Source organism: Argentina anserina, chromosome 4 (genome assembly GCF_933775445.1).
Source record: "Argentina anserina chromosome 4, drPotAnse1.1, whole genome shotgun sequence".
NCBI classification, from domain to species: Eukaryota; Viridiplantae; Streptophyta; class Magnoliopsida; order Rosales; family Rosaceae; genus Argentina; species Argentina anserina.
In genome coordinates, this window is record NC_065875.1 from 456169 (window position 1) to 479981 (window position 23813).

The 23813-nt window shown below is 37.0% G+C and overlaps 1 protein-coding gene and 1 long non-coding RNA gene across 3 annotated transcripts; one reads left to right on the top strand and one right to left on the bottom strand.

Moving 5' to 3' along the window:
• Positions 1-16513: 16513 nt before the first annotated feature.
• On the bottom strand, positions 16514-17938 carry LOC126791679 (uncharacterized). 2 transcript variants are annotated; one of them, XR_007671844.1, is made up of 3 exons: positions 17205-17938; positions 17014-17090; positions 16514-16823 (listed from the first exon to the last, which is right to left on the bottom strand). It is a non-coding gene; the product is annotated as an uncharacterized LOC126791679 (long non-coding RNA). The 2 variants fall into 2 exon arrangements; XR_007671843.1 differs by having other exon boundaries at positions 17014-17099.
• A 2258-nt stretch (positions 17939-20196) lies between these two features.
• LOC126791618 (DExH-box ATP-dependent RNA helicase DExH16, mitochondrial-like) lies at positions 20197-23140 on the top strand. The gene is given in 6 exon segments (XM_050518095.1): positions 20197-20506; positions 20964-21020; positions 21023-21101; positions 21471-21592; positions 21677-21867; positions 23021-23140. Coding segments are annotated over 6 exon segments (633 nt in total). The 5' UTR covers positions 20197-20442.
• The last annotated feature ends 673 nt before the right edge of the window (positions 23141-23813 follow it).

Genomic DNA, 23813 nt, shown 5'->3' on the forward strand with positions numbered 1-23813 from the left:
ATAAACTGTGTACGTACCTAAAATTGATATGTCGCAAGTGTACAAAATGATGTTCTTGATAATAAGATAAACAAACAGATGACAAACTTACGAAGTTAGCCTTTAGTTGCTTGCTTACATTCTCTGGGGGTTACATCATAGAAGATTTGCAACATCATTTTCAGATAGATTTTTCCTACTCAACAGCATTATTGGTTTGATTATTCGATCATCTTCGTAGATTATTAGCTGAAATGACATGCACGTTGATGGAATGTTCTGTGAACCAGTTTTGAGGTCTTCTTAGCTCAATTTAGGTGTCTTTAAAAACATTGGCACCCGTCCCGAATTTATGTGTTGGGGTCCTTCTTTTAGTGTTTGGATAGAAGCTAGAAGCTCTTTCCAACGAAAACCATATTGTTAAGGACTAGTTGATGACCACTTTGTTTCACAGAATTCTCGATCTCATATTTAGATCTCTACTATTTAGTTTGTAGATATATATGAGTAAATCATCTCTGCAATTTTTTTTAATTGACAATTGTTAAGATATTCATAAATGTGATTTACTCATTATGAACTTAAACGGTTCATGTTCGACAGTTTTGATTCGTTCATTAATTTAACATGCTTTGATAACGTAATGATCATTAAATTGGGTGAAAATTGTACATCTAATCTACTCATATGTACCTAATATCTAAACGATTTAGATGAAAAAATGTGTTCGAAAAATAAGTTTAATTAACAATTAATTAGAAGTCTTCAACAAGATGGTCCTCTTTGGAAAATCTCTGAAGCTATACCAAGTACCATCTTCGATTTGTATTATTTATTTTGAATGGATAGCTAGCTTGCTCACTTGGATCTACTCCCTATATCTATGTGGTGATTGTGGCAACAGAAAGTGTCCTAGTTCTTCTAGTTTGATGTGCCTCTCCGGCCGCCGTCCATGCTACATCTAGTAAGCTCCTTCCTCAACTTGAGCGTTCAACACTCCCATGTTTGAATTGGTTTGAGCAAAACAAGGAGGTATTTGCCTCTTTTGGGGCTTTTAGAGGCTCTCAAAGTTTGAAGTCTCACCTCAATTGTGACTCGTATTAAACTTCCTAATACACATGACTCCATGAGCATGTAAGATGCCAAGAGCTAAAGCTAGACTAGCTAGGATGTCTATCTTTGTTTTGTTACAAATATATATATATATATATATATATATATATATATATATATCCTCAATTTATCATGATTGTTGGGTTCTAACTTCTAAAGTCTAAACCATTTGATTAGGGCCATTACTTATATGTTAAGAGGACAAAAATTATTGAGCTGACGGCGGAACACTCCTAGTTGGGGGGTACCACAGCAGCTTATCAAATCAAATCGCACCCACACATACATTCCAAATGGAAATCCTTTAACAACTTCATTAATATCCACTTAACCATTTCTGGTTCGTATGATGACTAGTTGGTCCCAAATGGATATCCTAGATTGGGACGTATATAAATACTTGTTGCCTTTGCTATTGAGATTATACAAAAATCGAAGTGACATAACATTTTTGATTTAATTTTTGAGTAATGTTTGTTTAGAGCAGATTCCACGCACTAAACTAAATTTGCACCATCAAGTCATATACAATGTTAGTTATTTTCAACTCCATTATTGTTCCTAGTATTGGGTGTTATGAACACCGTTTTTCTTGTCTTGTTCCGGTGATATCTATTCACTGACCATGCTAAAATTGTCCTATATGCTATTTTTCTTATTTATTTTAATATTTCATAACTTTATAAATATTTAGGCAACTTTTGAATATTAATAGTCTTTCTCAAAATCAAAAATCAATATAAGTATCACGTGAATAATTTGTAATTAAAATAAATTGCTGACATTGCATATTAATTGTCGATTCACTTGCAGTTTGGTGCGTAAAATAATTTTCATGTTTGTTTATATGTTTCATGAAGCTTCAATATATATATAACTCACCAAAGCACATAAATAAATAAATAAATAAATAAAAGTATTAACTTGAACACACTTTATTTGTTATTGATGCTTATGAATGACTATTTAATCTGCTTTGATGTTGCGATGACAAATGAAAAGATAACTTGACAATTGTGAAGTATAGAAATCAATAACACAGAATAATTACCACCATGTTGCTATTGGAAATATACTCGACAACACTTAAGTTCGTTATGTCAATAGGAGGCAACGACCGTGATGCCGCTGGATTGATGTTAACGATTGTAACATATCAAATGATTCTATAAACAAATATGATTTTTTTAAAAGAAATTAAACAAAATATTAACTTCATTCAGGATTAATAATACCTACTGATGAAATGCATCAATATTTGGAGATGAAAAAAAAAATTATGAGGCACTAACGAAAACGTTTTGTCCTATTTAAAAAAACATGTATAATGAGTGGACTTCCATTTTGTCTATGAAGGCTATCTAATCAGCCTCAAATCATTAATCACTCCTTGATGCTGAATTATGTGCTTTTGCTTTGTGTGGATTTCAGAAGGACATTGTTTTCATCTTTGGTTTCGACTAATGTAGGTCTTAGGGAATGATTTGAAGCAACAACGAGAAAAAGTGATTTCTTGAAATAGTGCAAAGAAACTTGTAAAGACAGAGCTATGGGTCATCCACTGTGATTGGATATGCATCTAATTCAAGGGAAGACTAAATAATCGACCCTACAATATTTGAAAATAATACTCCATTCTCCACTTTGAGAACCTTGACGATTCGATGAAGGATCTCATGAAATGCTTGGTACCTCATCAAAAATCAAATTCTTTACGGATTCAATGAGGGCATGATGAAAGGAGAAATCTGGACATGCATACGCACCATATTAAGGAGAGGGAAGGAGGCTTACAAAATGTTTGTTCTACATGCATGATTTAGTTTGGTTTTGTACAAATAAATAGTTTTTTTTAGGGGTACAAATAAATAGTATTAGTGTCAAATAAATATACGTATGTTGCATGTCTTACTTTAACAAATACAGCAACCTTTTCTCCTAAAACTCGTCTCTCTCGTGCTCTGCTGTCAAGGGAGAATTCTTGTTGTGCGGCTTCCATCCATGGATGTTTCGCCAAGACCTCTGACTACAAAGCTTGCAACGGAATTGTTTCTCAAAGATGTAGAAGAAGTTGTTGCAACCTGCGTGCCGGGAGATGGATTTCTTAGGCCAAAATTTCTTCTCGGTAAAGAAAGTGTATACCTCCCGCATGGTACCAATTCCTTTAGCACCACCATTAGGGCTATGTGGCGGCTCATGGTGCCAGTTCAAACTCATGATTCAAGTTTGCTAAGGAACATAATATGATTCAGGTCAAGTAGTGTGATCATTGAATGTATGAACGCACAATGATCTTACTCAATCACTACAGTAGCTCTAGCTAGTGGCGCATGCATAAAATTATATAAATAGGGACAAAAAATTTAATGTTTATATTGCGTGAAGCCCAGAAAAAAAAATTTAGGTGAAGATAAGTGTTGTTATTTCAACCATTAATGCTGCATTGTCTGATCAGCAGCAAGTGCAGCAGCTGTTGCTTGCAGAGCAAGTCAGCTGCAATCTCAGTCTTTTTTCTGCTCAAATCAGCTGATTAGTGACCTTACAACATTTAGCTTCTCAATGTATATCTCCTTAGGTTTTACCTGCTAGATCCTTAATCTCGTTTTAACCTAGCAGTCTTTATCTAGTTCTTGTTGTTCTATTTATTCTAGTATTCTCCTTGTTGAAGTGTTCAAGATATATACAGAAACATTCAAGCCTTGTTCTTAGCTCTTCTCATATTTCAATATGGTATCAGAGCAGGTATCCTCATAGGACCTGCTTCTGCAAAATCCATTACTTCTTCATCTACCTTCTCCATTAAGTGATAATGGCTGGAGGAAACAAACCTGATGAGGGAGACAACAGTTCTTCTTCAAACCATGATTCAGCTGACACAAGTCAGCGTCTTACCTCAACCCTCCTTAATGAATTCAATTATCTTCATTGGTCTCGAGCGATCAACCTTGCTCTTACTGGTAGATACAAGATTGGCTACATTAATGGCACAATCAAACCTCCCGCTGCATCTTCTCCTGATTATAATCATTGGATGGGCCAAGACAAGTTAGTTATGTGATGGATACTGAATTCCATGGAACCAAAGATGAGAGAGATCTTTGGCTATGCAGACACTGCATTGAATTTATGGCGGGAAGTCAAAGGTATGTATGGTAGCTTGAATAATTTTGTGCGTGTTTTTCAACTAAAAAGGGAGTTGTCCGAGCTTCATCAAGGTAACTACTCCTTCATCCAATATCTTGGAAACTTGAAGTCAAGATGGAACGAGTTAAATCAGTATCGTCCTCATACCACCGACTCAAAGATCTTGCATCAACGTGCTGAGGAAGATCAAATCTTCATGCTACTTGCTGGCCTCAACTCAGAATATGAAGATCTTAGGAGTCACATCTTAATGTCTTCAACTCTTCCATCACTTGAAACTGTGGTCCAAACAATCACGCGTGAGGAAACAAGGAAGAAGGCTATGAGCACAGATGAAGCTGGTCATAATCATGAGGCAAGTGTATCTGAAGCTAGGGCTTTTGCTAGCACTAGACCATACAAAGGGAAAAGGCCAGACCTAAAGTGCTCCCACTGTGTTATTATTGGGAGATATGGTATTGGCCACTTAAAGGAGACATGCTGGATCTTGCATCCTGAACTTAAACCTAAGTTCAATGATGACAAGAAGTATAGAGGCCAAGGTAAGCAGTCATACATTCCTAAAGCACATGTTGCGAGTAGTAGCAGTCGAGAAGGAGGAAGGGATTTTACTTTGAGTCTTATCAGTCTCATAAACGAGTTTGCCTCGTTTCTGCAACAACGACAAGGAGGAACTGAGAGCAGTGGAACCACAGCCGTGTTGGGACAATTTGCAGGATATCTAGCTGATGGAAATTTTGCAAAACATGATGAGATCCCAGGTATCATATGCGCTATCTCTACTGCTATTGAACTTAGTCATAGTCATGATCTATGGATTGTAGATTCAGGAGCCTCTGATCACATGTCACATGATGCATCATGTTTAAATGATTTTCATACATTTGAAAAACCAACTTTCGTGTCAGTAGCAACTGGAAAAAAGGTCCCTATTGTAGGTAGAGGAAAGATGAAAATGTTCTCTCATAATATTGACTCTAGAGTAATGTTTGTACCGTCATTTCCTTTTAAACTCCTATCTGTGGGAAGGATAGCTCATGATTTAGATTGCCTTGTGTGTTTTACAACTCAAAGTGTGAACTTTCAGGATCGTCAGACAGGAAGGAAGATTGGTGAAGGTTTCTTCCTAAATGGTCTATATTACATCTCCATCCTGTCTTCGGTTTCCAAAAGTCTCCATGCAAAATCATCTTCACCTAGTCAGCTCTTATGGCACAAACGTCTTGCTCATCCTTCATCTCAAGTGTTGTCATCTTTATTTCCATTTTTGTGTAATGATCTGGATCATTGTGAGACATGTCACAGATCCAAAGCTACTAGGTTGCCCTTCCCATCTCTAGGTTCTAGAGCTACTAGAGTTTTTGAAATTATTCACTCAGATGTATGGGGTCCTGCAAGAACAACTTCTTTTGATGGTTTTAAGTATTATGTTACCTTCATTGATGATTACTCAAGAACCACCTTTGTGTACCTTCTTAAAGCTAAGAATGAAGTTGCAACCAGCTTTACAAATTTCAATAACTTAGTGAAAAATCATTTCTCATCTAACATATGCATCCTGAGATCGGATAATGGCACTGAATATACATCTAAGACTATGACTAATTATCTTAATGATCAAGGCATCTTTCATCAGACAACTTGTGTAGGAACTCCACAACAAAATGGAGTTGCTGAACGAAAGAACCGTGATCTGTTGGAGAAAACAAGAGCAATCATGCTTCAAGCAAACGTGCCTAAACGTTTTTGGTCTCAAGCCATTCAAACAGCTGCATACATCATAAACCGACTCCCCAGTAGAGTATTGGACTACAACTCCCCATTTGAGGTACTTAAAGGGAGAAAAATCAACATTGATCATCTTAAAATATTTAGTTGTGTGTGCTATGTTCATGTGCAATCTCACAACCGAGATAAACTTGATGCTAGAGCCATTAGATGTGTCTTTCTTGGTTATTCATCTTCTCAAAAGGGTTACAAATGCTATGATCCTACATCTAGAAAATTGATTATTTCTAGAGATGTTCGTTTTGATGAAGGAAACTATTTCTATCAAGAATCCGAGAATGATATTGAGGGGGAGTTATTTGAGCAGCTGAGACCAACTCCTATCATTGCAACTGAGGGTTCAGAAAATGTCTCCACAAACCCGGGTGACACTTTTGTTTCTGAGACCAGAGTTGAAACTCAAGATCATGGGAATGAAGATCACGAGGAGGCTGAAGAAGAAGGTGACATTCAAGGTGAAGCAGAAGCTCAAACTGAAAATGAATCAGTTACAGTTCCAAATCCACAAACTAAGAGGTATCCTAGTCGGACTAGGAAACCGAGTACTAGGTTACAAGGGTTTGAAACTTACAAGCCTCGACATGCAATTGGTAATGCTGTGTATCCAGATAAGGTAACAGCTTCTCATTATTCCTTTTTAATCAAATTGCATGATGTTGTTGAGCCAAAGTCCTTTGAAGAGGCTAACTCCTCTTCGGTTTGGAGACAAGCCATGCATGATGAGCTTAAGGCCTTAGATGACAATAAGACATGGAGTATTGTTAATCTACCTAAAGGTCATAAAGTTGTAGGTGCAAGATGGGTGTACAAAGTTAAATTTCACTCAGATGGCACTGTGGAGAGGTGTAAAGCACGGTTAGTTGCGCGGGGATTCACTCAAACATTTGGAGTGGATTATAAAGAAACCTTTGCTCCAGTGGCAAAGATGAATACAGTGCGTGTTCTCTTATCTGTTGCGGTTAATTGTGGCTGGTCATTGTCTCAAATGGACGTGAAAAATGTGTTCTTACATGGTGAGCTAGAAGAAGATGTCTATATGAAATTGCCTCCAGGTCATCCTCAAGCATCAAATCCTGGAGTGGTATGCAAGCTTCATAAGGCAATCTATGGATTGAAGCAATCTCCTAGAGCTTGGTATTCTAAACTTAGCTCAGTTCTTTCTACTTGTGGTTTCAAGAGAAGTGTTGCAGATTCTTCCATGTTCATTCGAAATGGTCACGCTGGGAGACTAATTGTTTTGGTGTATGTGGATGATCTCATCCTCACTGGTGACAACGCAGAAGAGATTCAAGCTCTCAAACAAACTTTGCATGCTACATTCTCCATCAAAGATCTTGGAGCATTAAAGTACTTTCTTGGGATAGAAATGGATCAATCTACATCCGGTCTATTTTTGAACCAAAGAAAGTATATTCTTGATCTTTTGGCAGAGGTTGATATGGTTGATAGCAAGCCTGCACATACTCCTCTTCCTTCGCTCATCAAGCTGGAAGAAACTAGTGAACTTCTCACAGATTTGTCCTCTTATCAAAGATTGGTGGGAAAGCTCATCTATCTTACCATCACTCGTCCGGATATCACTTACGTTGTGAGTCTTGTAAGTCAATTCATGCATGCTCCCACTCATTACCATTTCAAGCTTGTTAAACGTATTTTGCGATATCTTAAAGGCTCAGTCACTAGAGGAATTTTCATGAAAAAACATGGTCACTTTAAACTTGAAGGTTACACAGACTCGGATTGGGCAGGTAACTCACTAGATCGAAAGTCTACCACTGGCTATTGCACCTTTGTTGGAGGAAACATTGTTACATGGAAGAGCAAAAAACAATCAGTGGTTGCACGGTCCAGTGCAGAAGCAGAGTATAGAGCCATGGCCTCAACAGCATGTGAACTGATTTGGCTCAAGACCTTGCTCATGGATTTGCAAATCTCTTGTGCAGAACCTATCACCTTGTATTGTAATAATCAAGCCGCTATGCATATTGCTGCCAATCCTGTGTTTCATGAACGCACAAAACACATAGAAGTGGATTGCCATTTTGTGCGAGATCAGGTGCAATCAAAGACTTTGTCACCAGCGTATGTTAAATCGTGTGATCAACTTGCCGATATTTTTACCAAGATCCTTCCCTTGGCACAGTTTGAATGTTTATTGTCCAAGCTTGGCTCGAGAGCTGCCCTCGATCCAGCTTGAGGGGGAGTGAAGAGAAGTGTTGTTATTTCAACCATTAATGCTGCATTGTCTGATCAGCAGCAAGTGCAGCAGCTGTTGCTTGCAGAGCAAGCCAGCTGCAATCTCAGTCTTTTTTCTGCTCAAATCAACTGATTAGTGACCTTACAACATTTAGCTTCTCAATGTATATCTCCTTAGGTTTTACCTGCTAGATCCTTAATCTCGTTTTAATCTAGCAGTCTTTATCTAATTCTTGTTGTTCTATTTATTCTAGTATTCTCCTTGTTGAAGTGTTCAAGATATATACAGAAACATTCAAGCCTTGTTCTTAGCTCTCCTCATATTTCAATATTAGGTGAGTGAAAGTAAAGAAAAAAAAATTTGGTAGGAGAAAGGGTCACGTTCTCGTATCTACATGATTTGGTAGTCGATTAAGGAAAGTTTTGCAAAACCCTAACTAAAAACATAGGAGGATCCGGAGAAGTGTGATGAAACTATACGACTATTCTTAGTGCGAAGAGAGAGTTTTATTTTTATTTTTATAAAAGTGTTAAAAATAAGGGTTCGTTTGAACTAGCAGCACCACTAACCAACCCTGTCTGGGTTGTGATGTGTCTATTTTGACCCTTTCTCTCTCTCACTTTCATTTAGTCATTCTCGTTCTCTTTATAGATTTCATTCTTGGACTCTTCATAGGAATCTGAACCGGAAGTTGGAGTTGAGTTTCTTGAGGTCAGTAAGATAAATGAATCATTGTAAGATAGTTAACACCATGCTTATTAGTTTCAAGAGAAAAGGCTAAAGCAAATGGGTGCTACGGTGAGAAATGTTTCAGCACACATGGAGCGAAGGAAGATGGGTGAGGAGAGGGAAAAAGTTTTTTTTTTTGATCGAGGAGAGAGAGGGAAAGAGTTGCAAGGGCAATCATTGGCAAGATTCATAGAGCAGATATCAGAATTGATGTTATTCTACCGCATCATGACTCAGATATGCTCCTGACTCTTTAGAGAAGAAGATAACCGACCCAACCAATTGATCAATTGCTTAGTTTCCATCTGCATACGAAATGATACTCGAGAGCCATAACAAAGTATTCTAAGCTTCATTCCAAGCTGGTGCTTCATTTAATATTATTACTCTACAAAAGAATGAAGAAGAGAAGAAGAGAGAGTTGTTGATTGATCCACAACCTAATAGGAGAAATAGCCTAGTAACAATCATACAATATATTATCATGTATATATGATTATGATTGAAAGCGAAAAAAAAAAAGGGAACCAAATGCCAACATGTCAAAACTGAGTGGGGGTAGCTGCCGCCGCTCACCCTCACATGTATCAGCTTATGGATAGCTCCTCACACATCGTCGTTGTGCACTCGTGCCGTTGGACTTTGTTTGGATTTGGGCTGCCATCTCTAGTTTCCCCTTACTCTTCTCACACAACCTACGGTGATTCTACTACGAGAGACAATTGGTTCAGTTTTGGTTGTTGATCATCATGGACATGGAGTGTGGTTGCTCTTCCCTTGAATGAGGAGGTACAACTGACAAGAAAGATTAGGTTTTCCTTTGTCCGCGTCATCTCAGTCTCCTTCAATTATGAACATTTGTTGGGAAGATGTCGTGAGTGTACCATGATCAATCATGTCAGTCTTGCTACAAAGGATGATATATGTTCTTCTGGTCATTGCTACTCCAGTTATGGTTTTAATGTACGAAGAAATTTTAGCTAATTTTAATTAAGAATCTTGAAAAAAAACAAAAAACAAAGTCACATTTAGAAGAATTAAATGGAATAATTTATAAACGACTCTTTGGATGTACCACGATTCTCAAGCAAAAAATCAGATTTTATTTGTGAATCAGATTTGAACATTTTTTTACAATAATCTATATTTACAACGCATAATACATTTATGGAACATGAATGAGAAAAATGACATCTTATAGACTCACGTTAGTGAACCATGTTGGATTTAAGCCGAACAATGTTGTTTTAGTGATTTGATTAGATATTATGTTTTCATTAAGGTTTTAGTTTTCTTTAGAATATATCTTAGCATATACAATATTAGTTCTTAGTTCTAGTATGTTTCTTTCATGGCTTATATAAGACACCTTTTAAGTTGTAATTTTGGAGAGTTGTGACGCCTGACTTGGAAGCTAGCAGATAAGTAAGTCACATATCTCACACATCGCCTGAAGGAGAGTAGATGTTGTGCTTATATAAAAAGACTCAACTTCTTATAGTAAGACGCGTTTTGGTATATGGTGAAATCTCAATAACAAAATCGTGTTAGTGAGTGGGGCCATAAGCATACAATATCTCAGTTATGTAGACTGAATTGTTACATATGGTATTAGAGTTTGTCTTCGATCAGAATTGGGCGATTCTAATGCCTAACTAGGAAGGCTTAGACAAGCTGGCTATGCATCAACATCGCCTAAGAGAAGATGAATATTTTGCTTTTATGTGCAGGGTCAGTTTCTTATAGCGAATTACATGTTGGGGTGAAACCTTAAGAATAAATTTTTGCGGGTCAGTGGGTTTAAAATGGACAATATTTCAACTATATAGACTAGACTATTACAATACCTAAGTGTTATATATAGAAGTTTCTTAAATTTTTTATAGATGTGCTTGTAGTTGTTAGTGATTCACTACTTGCGCTAGTAAATCCTAGTTGATCTCATATAGGATTTCAACGCTTGGAGCATCATATGTTATCATGTTCAGGCCTCATGAATCAGGTTTTCAGGGATTTGTCCTCTTTTCGGTGCCAACTCTTTCACAATTGACGGTATCTCTTCTTCGGTAGCACAAGAGGAGGCTGGTTGTGATCCAAGATAACGTACATGATGTGAATTTAGGTGTGAATTGTAAAATTATTGAGGTTTCACTTCAATATTGCAATATGCATATTGAAGAGAAAGGAGGTCCCACACACAACGCACCCAATCATCAAAATTTTGATCCATTTTGAATAGAACTAGAGCAGTCGAATTCCATGAAGTGGTATCTAGGGAACAATACGTTCGTGGATTCAGTTTATGCATTTTAATTAATGTATGAAAATCCATGAGATGTTTCCGGAGAAACGAAGAATGGTCTTGGTCGAGCATATCTTAGTTCCACCCATTGACTATGAGAATGAGCTAGCCAGGAAAATCCTTAGTTCCACTGGAAGGACTTAAATCTCTTATTTGAGTGATGGATCGACTCGATCACAATTCACCATCTCGATTAATTAGCACCATCCATTATGCTTGAGAATGCAGATAGGCTAACTAATTAGTTCTAAGGGTTTGTTTTAGTTGACCCAATTCAAACTATATGATAATAAACAGTATATAATTAACTTGATTAGGACGTAATAAACCTCAAGCAATCAACAAGTATATATAGATCAGTAACACTTCGCTAAAAGTATATATAACCTTTAGATTTTCCCACATAATGATTGCTTAGTCTTCTTAAGAGAAAAGGATCGAAAACTTGAGATTGCGTTTATCACAATAGAATAAAAGATAATTAAAGAAGTCGAAGAAAGAAGATCTGGTCATTCTGGTTCTGCTTTTTCTTTCTGTTTCCCTAACCAACGTACCCATCTTGTTATCTTTGAATTGTTGAATCCATATTGGTGAATCATAAGTATAAACACAAGCAAGATTTACGAGGCAGTCAAAGTATGCAGATGAACTTCATTTTCTTGCAGATTCTTTATCGCTTTTGTTTTCTTGGCTTTGAGACTCAATCCGTATTCTCCTCTTTGCTTCTTTTACTTTCCTGAGATCTTGTATCCGTTTTAAGACAATGTTTGGTTTGTTTTTTGTTTTAAAAATGTGACAAAGCTTTTCTCACATGTCATTTTCTTTGGCATCTTCTCTTTATCTCAGTACTGATCGATTCTCAGGAACAAAGTTCATTTTTCCTCTGTATTTGCACCAAATACGTACATTTGTATGTATGTAGATTCGATGTAGACCTCACATGATACTATTTTATATAGTTTTAGTACTATGTGTACGGATGACTTGTCTATATAAGTGCATGTACACGATTTTGCAAGTGTAACCCATATATGAGATTTTGCGTGCGTTGGCTGCATTGAGTTAGACAACACATATAAAATGTATATATTTTTATAATTTAGAGAAATTTTTATATTAATTTCACAGGTACATGCTACGTACATAATAGGTGAGATAAATGCTTTCAACTCTAGCTATTATGCACATCGATCATTTTGAGAAAAGTCTCGAGCGTTAATGTATGTACAAATTGAATGATCAACCCTAAACCATATTAAGTAGGGTTATTGGGGGTTCAACGTTCACAATAATGCATGCCAAGATTATGGTCCTTGCCTCATTTTTGTGGTTCACATCCTTCTGTATATGGTGCATGTAAGTTTCACAATGATTAAGATGATGAAGATCGATCAACATTAATTCCAGTGAAGTTACAATTTACGATGGCAAAGAATCTGCACATGATTTTGCTATATCATTGAACCCACGTATAATAGGGATATATATCTAATGCGAAATGATTCTAACTATTGATAGACAGAGTATTTCAAATCAATATCAAACTTTTTGCCTTGGAGATCTTACGTCGCTTTTACTCTTACCAATGCCTTGAAACAAGAAAATTCTTTTGGCTTATAACTATAAATTACTGGCCTGTAGCTAGTTAGCTATATTCCTCTATGAATAATTGAATAATTAGTATCCCTTTCGCTATGAATGTCTTCTTTTGAGTTCTATACGTAGTCGATCTCCTTTTGGAATTTACGAGAACATTGTACATCTTTTGTTTCTTTTGAACATACCCAGATTCATTATTTCCATATCTGTCTTCTAATTGGTAGGTATGTATACCTTTCACGAGAATTATATAAAAAACTAGGGCATGGTCCAGACTCAAAGTACGTAGCCATCTATCTTGTTAATTTAGGACCACAGTTTTGAGTTTGAATGGAATAAATGGAGCGGAGTCTATTCAGTGCTTCACCGGTGCTTGCCCATTGACAACACGTGGTTAGGCACGTGATTTCTTTTCAAGCCTTCCGTCTACCACCGTCTGCTCTATTTTTTTGCAGAGCTCCGACCAAGCTCTCCATGTACTTCTTTGCATATTGGATCTGGGCAAGGAAGATCGTCTACCTCTGTTTGGTTAGTCAAAAATCAAAGTTTTTGTCAAGAAAAAAAAAACAGATATGATGATACGACTTATGAGATAAGATAAGATAAGATAGACAAAGTCAATTCGATTTGCAGCAATAATTGCTCTTAGTTGACCACCATCCCAAGTTCTCTGGTATGAGAACCCAATCCCGGCAACATTTTGAAATTGAAAATCATGGAAACCTTGTCAATCTCTACCGCATAACACTTTTTCATGATCTCTGGAGCTTCAAAGATGCTAGAATAACAACAAATGTATTTACAAGACTAAATAAAAGGAAGTAACCCAGAAATCATTGAGTTGCAACACTGATTGTTGACGCGAGAATTTTCTTCCTTGTATTAGTATTATGAATCATAAGCCAGATATCCAGTATCCCACATTCGATTATTTGTTCATCTTCAAAGATCTATCAGACAAATAGATTGGTAGTCTTCGCCGGGTCGGCAAGCCTCAATCCCGACGAGAGCCTATGCACTCACCGACTTGGTGTCTCACCCAGAATCAATGATACCTCCCTCCCTAGACCCAGTTTGCTATCAGTCGAATCAAGTCGTGTCTACTTCCTCCTTCCTCCTAATCTCATTACTTACTCTGATTTGCCTCATTCGGTCTTTAGAAAGATAACGGCGTTAATGATCAAAAATGCCTCAATGTTTGAAAAGGCAAATAAATGGCTATGATTGGTTCTTGGTATTAAAATATTCACCGGTGACTGCACTCCATGGTGTATAGAATCCGTTTCCTAAATGGAGTCATCTTACCTAATTTGCTGCCCCTGAAGAGACTGGAGATCGAGTGGAGAGGCAGAAATTAACAATAGAAGTTTTGCCCTGAAATAATGTGTGATAAGACAGTCACAGTTCTAATTGATCCCGAAAGTGATAATGATTATAATACCCCTGGTTACTGAGGCCTGGAGTCAGTATTCATAGTCTGCATGCCCTAATTCATGAGTCAAAAACTCATAATGCTAGCTTATATTCGGATTCAGTTTTGCTCACCCCCACTCTTAGTGTCATATTACCACCCCTATGAAATCTTGCCACATTAGCACGAAGAGGCCGATGCGGGGGCCAATGGTGAAGACGCGTGTGATGATGCCAAGGAAGCTGATGTGGTTGCGGACGCGGATCACGAAAAGTGTGGTGGGTGTGGAGGACACGGCAAAGGGTTCAGAGTCTTCGTTCAAGTAGGAGTTTTCCACGGTGACGAAGAAGGAGGAGGAGGAGGTGGTGGTGTGGAGAGGTTTGGAGGCATATGAGGACGGTGATCGGCGGAGGGAGTGGAGTGGAGGAGTGGGTTAATAATGCGAGGAGGTATGGTTGGAGAGAGAGAGAGAGAGAGAGAGAGAGAGAGAGAGAGAGAGAGAGAGAGAGAGAGAGAGAGAGAGAGAGAGAGAGAGAGAGAGAGAGAGAGAGAGAGAGAGGAGGTAATATGACCCTCTAAGAAGGAAGTAAATTTGCCGACCACCCTTCATTTGTCAACTTTATACCCATCATTCTAAACTCATACCATATGTTTTTTCTCAATTCATATTTAGATAATAATTGAGCAATTGAACACATGTCATAAGGTTAGAAGGGTGGACACAAAGTGGGCAAATAGAGGGTAGTCGGCAAATTTGTTTCCCCCTAAGAGTGGGGGCTGAGCAAAACTGATCCCTTCTATTCGTATACTTGGTCAATTATTTATAAGTTGTTTAATGATGGTTGAATTTCAGAGGTCATTTTCCTTAATTATTAATTGATGAATGAAATATTGGTCATTCTTTTAATTTTTAGTAACTCGACAGTTTAGTATTTCATGTTTTAATTTCAACTGATCATTCCTTATATTTTCAAATTTTAAACAATTTGGTCATTCCGTTAAATCTGCGTCTAATTGCACCGTTAAATTGCTGATTTGGCAAACATCACATAAGAAGGAAAAAAAACCATTTAACGATATAATTGGACGGAGACTTAATATAAACTAAATTGTTTAAAATTTGAAAGTATAAGGAGTGATCAGTTGAAATTAAAAATATAAAAGACTAAACTGTTGAGTTACTCAAAATTAGAGAAAATGACCGGTATTTTGTCTTTAATTAATTTATGGCAATCTCAATCATGACATTATTCGCTTTTGACCTTGCGTTGCATGATTACGAATTTACGATGCGAACACTATCAAGGCCATTCGTCACATGATGACTACGTATGCAAGACTAGCTACTGCTGTAACTATCGATGGCATGTAATATCTTCAGCAGGATACATATAACTTCTCGCTAGCTAGCTACGATAGCATGTATACTTTCGATCCTTAATTAGCTTCCTCACGGTTTTGGGTTCCAGGGTTTTATAGACATATAACTACAAATTATGCTAGCTTATTTGTATTATTTCAATTCTTAGGAAAAAAGCTCGATCGATATCCTTGCAAATGATCAGTACGCAAAATTCTTAAACGTGTTCATGTGTTTGACCTAGAAACTATTATCACTCTACTTTATACTCACGATACGCATATGTATGCATGCGTATATACATGCGTGTACAATATATATATATATATATATATGTATGTATAAGAATATATTGTTCATTTTCCTACCTGAGCAAAGTAACAAGTAAATGTGGCTTTGAACAAAGAATAGTGTGGATTAGTCAAACTTTCTCACTCATGCAATGTTAGCCAATGCTGATTGTCACCTCACTACAAATAACCCATTCAGAGACAAAATCAATTTGACTCTAAAAACTGAGACTTTGTCGCCCAAAAAAAAGACAGAATTGGTTTGTGGCTAAAGTCATCTCCTAAAGCTCGTCCCTAATTGTTTAGGCCAACGAATGATAAATTATGTCTTCTAATATATTTAGGGTACAAATGTAAATGACCCCTAATTCAATAAACTTTCATCTCTTATTTTTTGAGTCAGACGGGAATTTAGCACCTATGATAAAAAATGGGAGACAAAACTCAACCTGTCTCCTTTCATTTATTAAATTCTGAACTTTCTTTTTAAAATTCAGTTTTAATTTATATATAAATTTTTGATCATTGTAGGCAACAAATTTATGTGTCACTTATTATTGAAACAAATGCTTTTGCATCCTGGACAATATAGAAACAATGTATAACACCAACTTTACAACTCAAACTAATGAACTTGAGCACTTTTACTAATATCTTTTATACATCTTCAACTAAGAACATTCATGTGTTAATATAAGATAGACAATGCTCTAATAAACAATTAACTTATGAAAATCTAATAAGCACAAGGCATATAGCTAGCATCCGCCTAATCTGCAACATCCTTTCATGAACATTCAATCCTCATCAATACCATCATCACAGGTAGCTAGGCTGACCACATTGCTTTTTAATATGTCAAAGCTTGGTTTCCAGCTCCTCTGTTGTATATACCATCTTCAAAATCACACCTGCATATAGGTTTGCACACGTTTCGAATTATCAAACTCAGAGAGAACTCAATACCTTCTAAAAAAGTCACAAGAAAAAAAAAAAAAAAAAGAAGAAGAGAAACTCAATACAACAAAGTGAAATTTAACTTTCCAATTGTAAGTGACTAGTTTATATGCTGGCATGTTCATATTTAGAGAACTTAGTTACCTACAATGAGAGTGATGCTTCAAATAAAGCTAGAAGACAAGCTCTTACTACAGATGGATCAACAACATCTGTTTGCCCTGAAAATTCTAGAGATAAAAGATAAGTAATAAATCTTAAACTAGAATAATCTACAACTAAATAAGGACATTCAGATGTGAACAAAATAAGCAAGTTCATGAGTAATCACTTACAAATGCTGAAAGCCGATTACCAACCTTGAGTCTCAGAAAAAATAATTTCCTGCACACAAAAAAAAAGACGTGCTAGCTAATTGAATTGTAAGTATTAAAAGTTGAAAAAAATTGAAAAAAGTTCTATGTGCACAACATATCCTTATACGATATAGAGTCAAAAGACTTGGGTTATGGAAATAGATCATTTTTATATGAAGCTAGCTAGACTAGACATTAGATAAAAAAAAAGTACTTATCCAGAGATAACATGCATGACTCCACACGAATGAAACTACAGATAGAGAAGGTAGACATTTAGCACTGTGTTTCTTTTCTTAAATTCGTAAGAAAAGTCCATGATAGATGTGAACAAATCACACCAAAACCACATGAAAAAAAGATCACATCCTGGTTTCAATTAAAAACTACATGGAAAGGTACTCACCTACGCTGTCGTTTGGATAGTCGTAGTACCACTAGATCAAATGCTATGGTATCAAATAAGTGGATTATGAACTAATTCAGTAATTCCCATTGAAATAATTCACATCAGGGTTGAATAAAAACAAAGCATATAATAAAACTGAAATTTAACCCTTAGCAAACTTGTAATCACGGTAAGCAGTCAGAATGACCATTTTCAAATCCCCCATCAATGCCTCACCAAATCTCTTGACCCTCGGAACCGACAACAAAACAACAACAGTAAAATGATTGAAAGCTCTAATATCATTCTTCCCGAGGCCCATCACCTCCTGAAGGATCATGCTTCACCGCAAAGTTAACATGCAGCAACACAGTCCCTTCCCCCTGCCTAACAATAGATCCCCCCTTCCTCCTCCCCATTTTCGCCCCGAAAAACACCACAATCCCCTCAATCACATCCCTCTTAACGAACCCCCTCGACATGAGAACCAGCCACTGGTACACGAGCGACGTCAGGTCCTGCAAGTCCAAGCCAGAAATTCCATCGCACACCTTGTCTACAAACTCCTTGGCCTGTAGTTTATCAAGAACCAGAAAGTCCCTCACTATTGAAACCATCTTGATCAACACTCCTTTGGAGTATCAAATTCTGAATCAAATAAATCACGACGATACAGAGATTATTGAATTACAAAATGATGAATCGGTGTTCAAATTCTCAATCCGAACAATCGCAAATTTGAGTCGGATAAGTACTTACTGAAAAACCAGACAGTGAATTTTGGGATCGAAAGCTTGATCGGCGTTTCTGGCCGTGGTGGTGTTCAAATTTTTTCTTATTGGTCTCCTCAGTTGGTTTTTGGGTTTCGATATTGAGTCTCGTTGCTTCGCTTGCCAAAGCTACCAGTTCCTCTGACTGCACATACCCTAAATCTAGAGATTTGAAAGAAAACTAGTGTTACTGTTCTGGTTGGTTACATCTTTCGATCTGATGTTTTGTATTTCTTTATCTTTCAATTTCCTTATGATTTCATATTTTACTGTTTCGTCCTTTACTTGAAGGTTGGTTTTACGTAAAAGTATACATAGTGGGATAGAGAGTTTTGAAAACAAAACTTTTAGAAACGAAATTCTTTTATCTCTAATCACATGTATGGGGGACAATAAATTGGTCCGTCCCAAAAAAATTATCTCCAAAAGGGTTTGCTCTAGTAGTGCCTCCATTGATGCTCAATGAATCTGTCATATAAATGATGGCCCAATGAGAGATATAGTTGAGGAAAGAAGCACCCACCAAGTTTTCATTAACTACATATGCATGGACGTTTGTGGTAGTCATCACTTCTCCAGTTCTTCTATTCCAGGCCATTCAGGCTTGTATTAAATCATCTTCCATATTGTTGATGCATATCGATCAAATCGATCATCATGAGAGGTTCTGACCATTTCATGAGTCTTATCATCCATGAAATTCTCTACATAGCAATTATCATTCAAGACGAATACATTTAGGTCACGACAGCTATGGCACTTTATTGCTGGAGATCAGAGAGGAATATAACTACATAAGGTAATAATTCAATTTCAATGCCTTTCTCAGTTTCTTTCGTGATGGAAAATGAATTGCTTCCACTGGATGTGGAGCATGGAGACACTGGAATGGCCTATAATTGTGACAATACGAGACTTCACAACACCACTGAACACAACAGACAGACAACCAATAGAACAGAGCAATTAATAAAGAAACAACCCCAACAATATTGGAGAGTTTTTGTTTTTTTTTCGATGGATGAGAATATTGGAGAGATGCATAAGAGTGAGTACCCATTGGAGAGATGCATAAGAGTGGGTACCCAATATGTTATTTTACAAATGAGTAGACTCGATCTAAAACCATGCATTTGTGATTTTTCAGTGGCTAAGAGCATTAGTCCAAAAATGTCCATTTGTTCATAGGGCCGGGATTTCTACCTTCTAGACGAGCTCACTGATTTGCTCAATACACCCCAATTACTCCGATTTAGTACAACTTTGTCACTCCAATATTACATGCTACAAATAAGCGAACATAATTGACAAAAAAGAAGAAATAAACAAGAGTAAACAAGTTTGTTTTACAGAAAATGAAAAGCTAGCTATATTTCTTGATGATTAGAACATGGAATAAAATTGGAGCTCAAGAATTCAAGGCAAAAAAGTCAATCGTGTGTCATTTAGTTGCATATGGTAGTTTTGCTAATTGATGTTTTCTCATGGAGGGAGTCACATCCAACCATACTGCCAATCTCTAGTCCACATGAATTTGTATCATTAGGAATTACAGTATGTGAAATATGAGGTGTGTGCTTGTTAAAATGGAGTGTGATTTGGGTCGTATACCTTTAAACCAAAAAAGAAGAAGAGAGTGTCGTATACCACCTTGTTTGGGTCATTTAGGTATAAATTTTGCCAATTCGGGACATTTGCGCGAAGCCCACATTGTAAAAGGCCATTCTTGAGCTCAAAAGAGAAAAGCTCGTATCAATTAGGTTGACCTCTTAAATCAGGAAGCAGGCAGACCTTTTATTGGATTGACGTTTTTGAGAGCCTAGTATTCCAACGTTTTCTACTTTTAGGACTCAAATTTGAATGTGAATGAATTCAAGTCCACGAAATCCCAAAGAATATGAGTTCTGGCACTTTGAGTGTTCCACAAAATGAGAATCAAAGCCTTTTCAATCCCAAAACCAATACCCAATACCTTGATTCTTCATTGCTGCTTCTCCAGGCTTGAAGATTGTAGTAAAGTTTCAACCTTTAATTGTTTTTGACATTCAGTTCAATTACAATGGCGGCGTCCTTATTACTTCGCCGCAGAGTTTCATCTGCCGGTGTTTCTCGCACTCTCCAAGGTTCGTTCTTCGAACCCACCTTGTTTTTCTTTTCTTTTCTTATTATTACCCTTATTTTTTATTTGTTGAAATTGTTGTATAAGGTGTTTGATCAATGAGTGAACTGTGGAAAACATAGGAAAGTTTTCATCTTTGGATTCACAATGTCTTTGAATGGATATAACGTGACCCAGTTTGAAAAATTTGGTTATAATGGCATTACTGAGCATGTGTTGAACTAAAAGATTCTACATTGGCAATACCTTCGTTTGAGAGCCAAGGAATCGAATTTGAAGTTATGTTTGATGTTCTGTAACTTTGAGAAATCTATTCTGGAATGAATGTTAGTATGTTACTAGTTCTTGGGATTTTCCAATTATAGAAGCCATGGAATATTACTAGTCATGTAACAAGTTACAGGCGCGTTCATGCTCATGCTCATGCTCCATTCAATTGTTTGATTGTTACATCTCCATAGGTCTAGCAGGTAGTGTGGAGTCCTTTTCTCTGCTGCACTTAGAATTGAAGGTTGGAGCTTTGTGAGTTCCTCTGACAAAACAAGGCTATACAGCACCTTCAGTGGCACCTCCAGCTTTGATTTTTTTTTAGACCTGACGTAAGAAAAATTGCTTCTCTAAGTTATTGATTAGTTTTTCCATGATATGTACCTGCAAGTTATGTAAGACTTGTTTGACAAAAATATAATTACTGATCTTGTAATGTGCTTCATAGCAGTCTAGAAGAGTGCTTTCTATGATGTTTTCAATCTTTACTCTAGTTGTTCAATTTCTGATATTTATGCAATCATGAGTTTTCTATATACTTTCACATATAATATAGTGTCGACAGCTCTAAGGATTTGATATAATGTGAATTCAAAAATATCTAAAATTTCGGGCCCAACTCATTATGTTAACCATGGCGTTTACATACTAGGCTTATTCCTTTTGGTTTGTCCCCATTATTGACTATGGCCGATTTTCAGTTCTCCTCATACATGGTATCCAAAAGCTCGAAGTAAGCCTCGCAAAGTTATCTTGCACATGGGTCACACAAATAGTGGTAAAACGCACAATGCTTTAAAGAGACTCGAATCAAGTCCATCTGGTAGGTTGTGAGTGTTGAGCTTGTAGTGTTTTTAATTATTCGATTCGCTTAGGTTTCTGATCGTTATAAGGTTGTTTTCTGCAGGCATATACTGTGGTCCTCTGAGATTGTTGGCCTGGGAGGTTGCAAAACGGCTGAACAAGGCAAAAGTGCCATGTGATTTACTTACAGGACAAGAGAGAGAGGAAGTCGATGGTGCTAAACACAAGGCTGTGACTGTTGAGATGGCTGATGTAACCTCCAACAACCATTGTGCCGTTATTGATGAAATTCAGGCAGGTTAATGATTTATGTCAGTCCAGGAGATTGGCTTCTTAGCATGTTTTAATAAGCTTATGAAATCATTTTGTGTTGTTTCTATTCATATTGTTGAACATGGTGGACAATGAATGTATATGAACTAGTAGACATTCCAAGCAAAGGTTTCATGTACTTGTGTCCATATTTTCTTCAGGGTTATGGGTCCAGATGGCCAAGAAAGATTTCCATTTACAAGCTGTTGATTCAAAACTTTTTTTTGTTTTGTTTTCTGGGTTCAGGGCAGCAAACCTATACTCACGCAACAGTTCTTAGGAGCATTCTAGAATGCGCCTTCGCTCCAAGAGTCGAACTTTTTCCTTGGCTGGTCTGACGGTATTACCCTTGTACTTGCGCTAACGTTACAAATGGATGGCGTAAAATCTATTTGCTGCTCTGATTCGAGTGAGTTCTACCTGTGTTCTTTGGTTCTGTTTCTTTTGCCTCTGCATTGAACCAAACATCAACCAGACAAGAAAGTTTCAAACTTTACAATAATAATTCACCTTGAAATGAGTTTCTGGGTCTGTAAGTAAATCGTGCAAAGGAAGAATCGGAGAGAGCACATGCCTTCCTAAATGAGTTTTTGGTTGGCAAAGAGAGCCGGTTGCAGAGAATTCAAAGAGGGGGTCGTGCTCGTGGTAATGAAGAGATCGAAGATTCCCGACGCGCGGTATTTGGGTTTGGAGTTTGGGTAAGATATGAGATTAAATTTAGGGTCTGAGTTTGGTGTTTTGTGTTTGTGTTTGAAAAACCGGTCCGATGGGCACAACAACGGAGCCAGCGGCATCAAGTATTTGAAACCAAAGAACCCAACTTTATGTCATACACAACAAGAAAAACACAGAAAAGATTGAAACTTATGTGTTATGCGAAGAGAAGGATCATGCAGTAACCCAATTGGACAGAGTGACTGAATCGGGCTGTGTATTTCGAGAGGTCGGAATAACTCTGATATTTAAGCTTTACATTTACCCAGGGTATATTGATCACTCTGCTAGAGTGATGCGTGTACATGGAATCGGTCTTTTAAAGAAATTCCGAATTTTGATGACTAGGCCCAGTTGTTACTAGTATTTCATTGTTTTGCATTTTACTGCAGATTGATGATCTTATTTTTCTTTTGCTCAGATGCTGGGTTGTAGGAGCAGAGGATTTTCCTTCACACGTACTCTATTAGGAATATCTGCTGATGAACTTCACCTTTGTGGAGATCCAGCTGCCATTTCACTTATTAGAGGAGTCATGTAACGATCCCTGCTTACACAATTTACTGGAAATACTTTGTCATATACTATTTATTCATCTCTAAGACTTGGTTTTCCTTGTCCTTTTCTTCTGTTACCTGGTCGTGGACAAGTCGAAAAGCTAATCGTGCTGCTGATATGGCAGCTCATTTAGCTTCTCAGTCGGAGTTAAGTCTGAATTGGATTCAGAATCCTCCTACTTCTTTACTTCATGTTCTTCAGTGTGATGCAGTTAGTGCTCCCCCATGAGGGTTTGTTCATGGCCCCTGTTTTGTTTTTGTGTGGTTTATAAAGCTTCTGTTGTCAAAAAAAAAAATCTCTAAGACTTGGTTAGAAAAAATAAATGGTTTCGTAGGCTAAAAAATTTTCAAGAAGAGGTAGCTTTTGATACGTGGGATGAGTTTCTTACTTTCTTTTTGACCTGTCTCTTTGCTGCTGCCAAAAACTGAAAGTTATTGGATCTGTATGATTGGTTGAGTTTCCGATTAGAGGAGTCATGTAACGACCCCAAAATTTCGAGTATAAAAACTCAAAATTTCAAAGTCGTTAAAGACCAAACAATCTCGATGAAATCGAAATCATTTAAAATGCCACAGCGGATCATCTCTGAGTTCAAAATACAACTCAGTCAAACCGATTATTACAACCAAATTATAATTCAACATTATAACAAATGG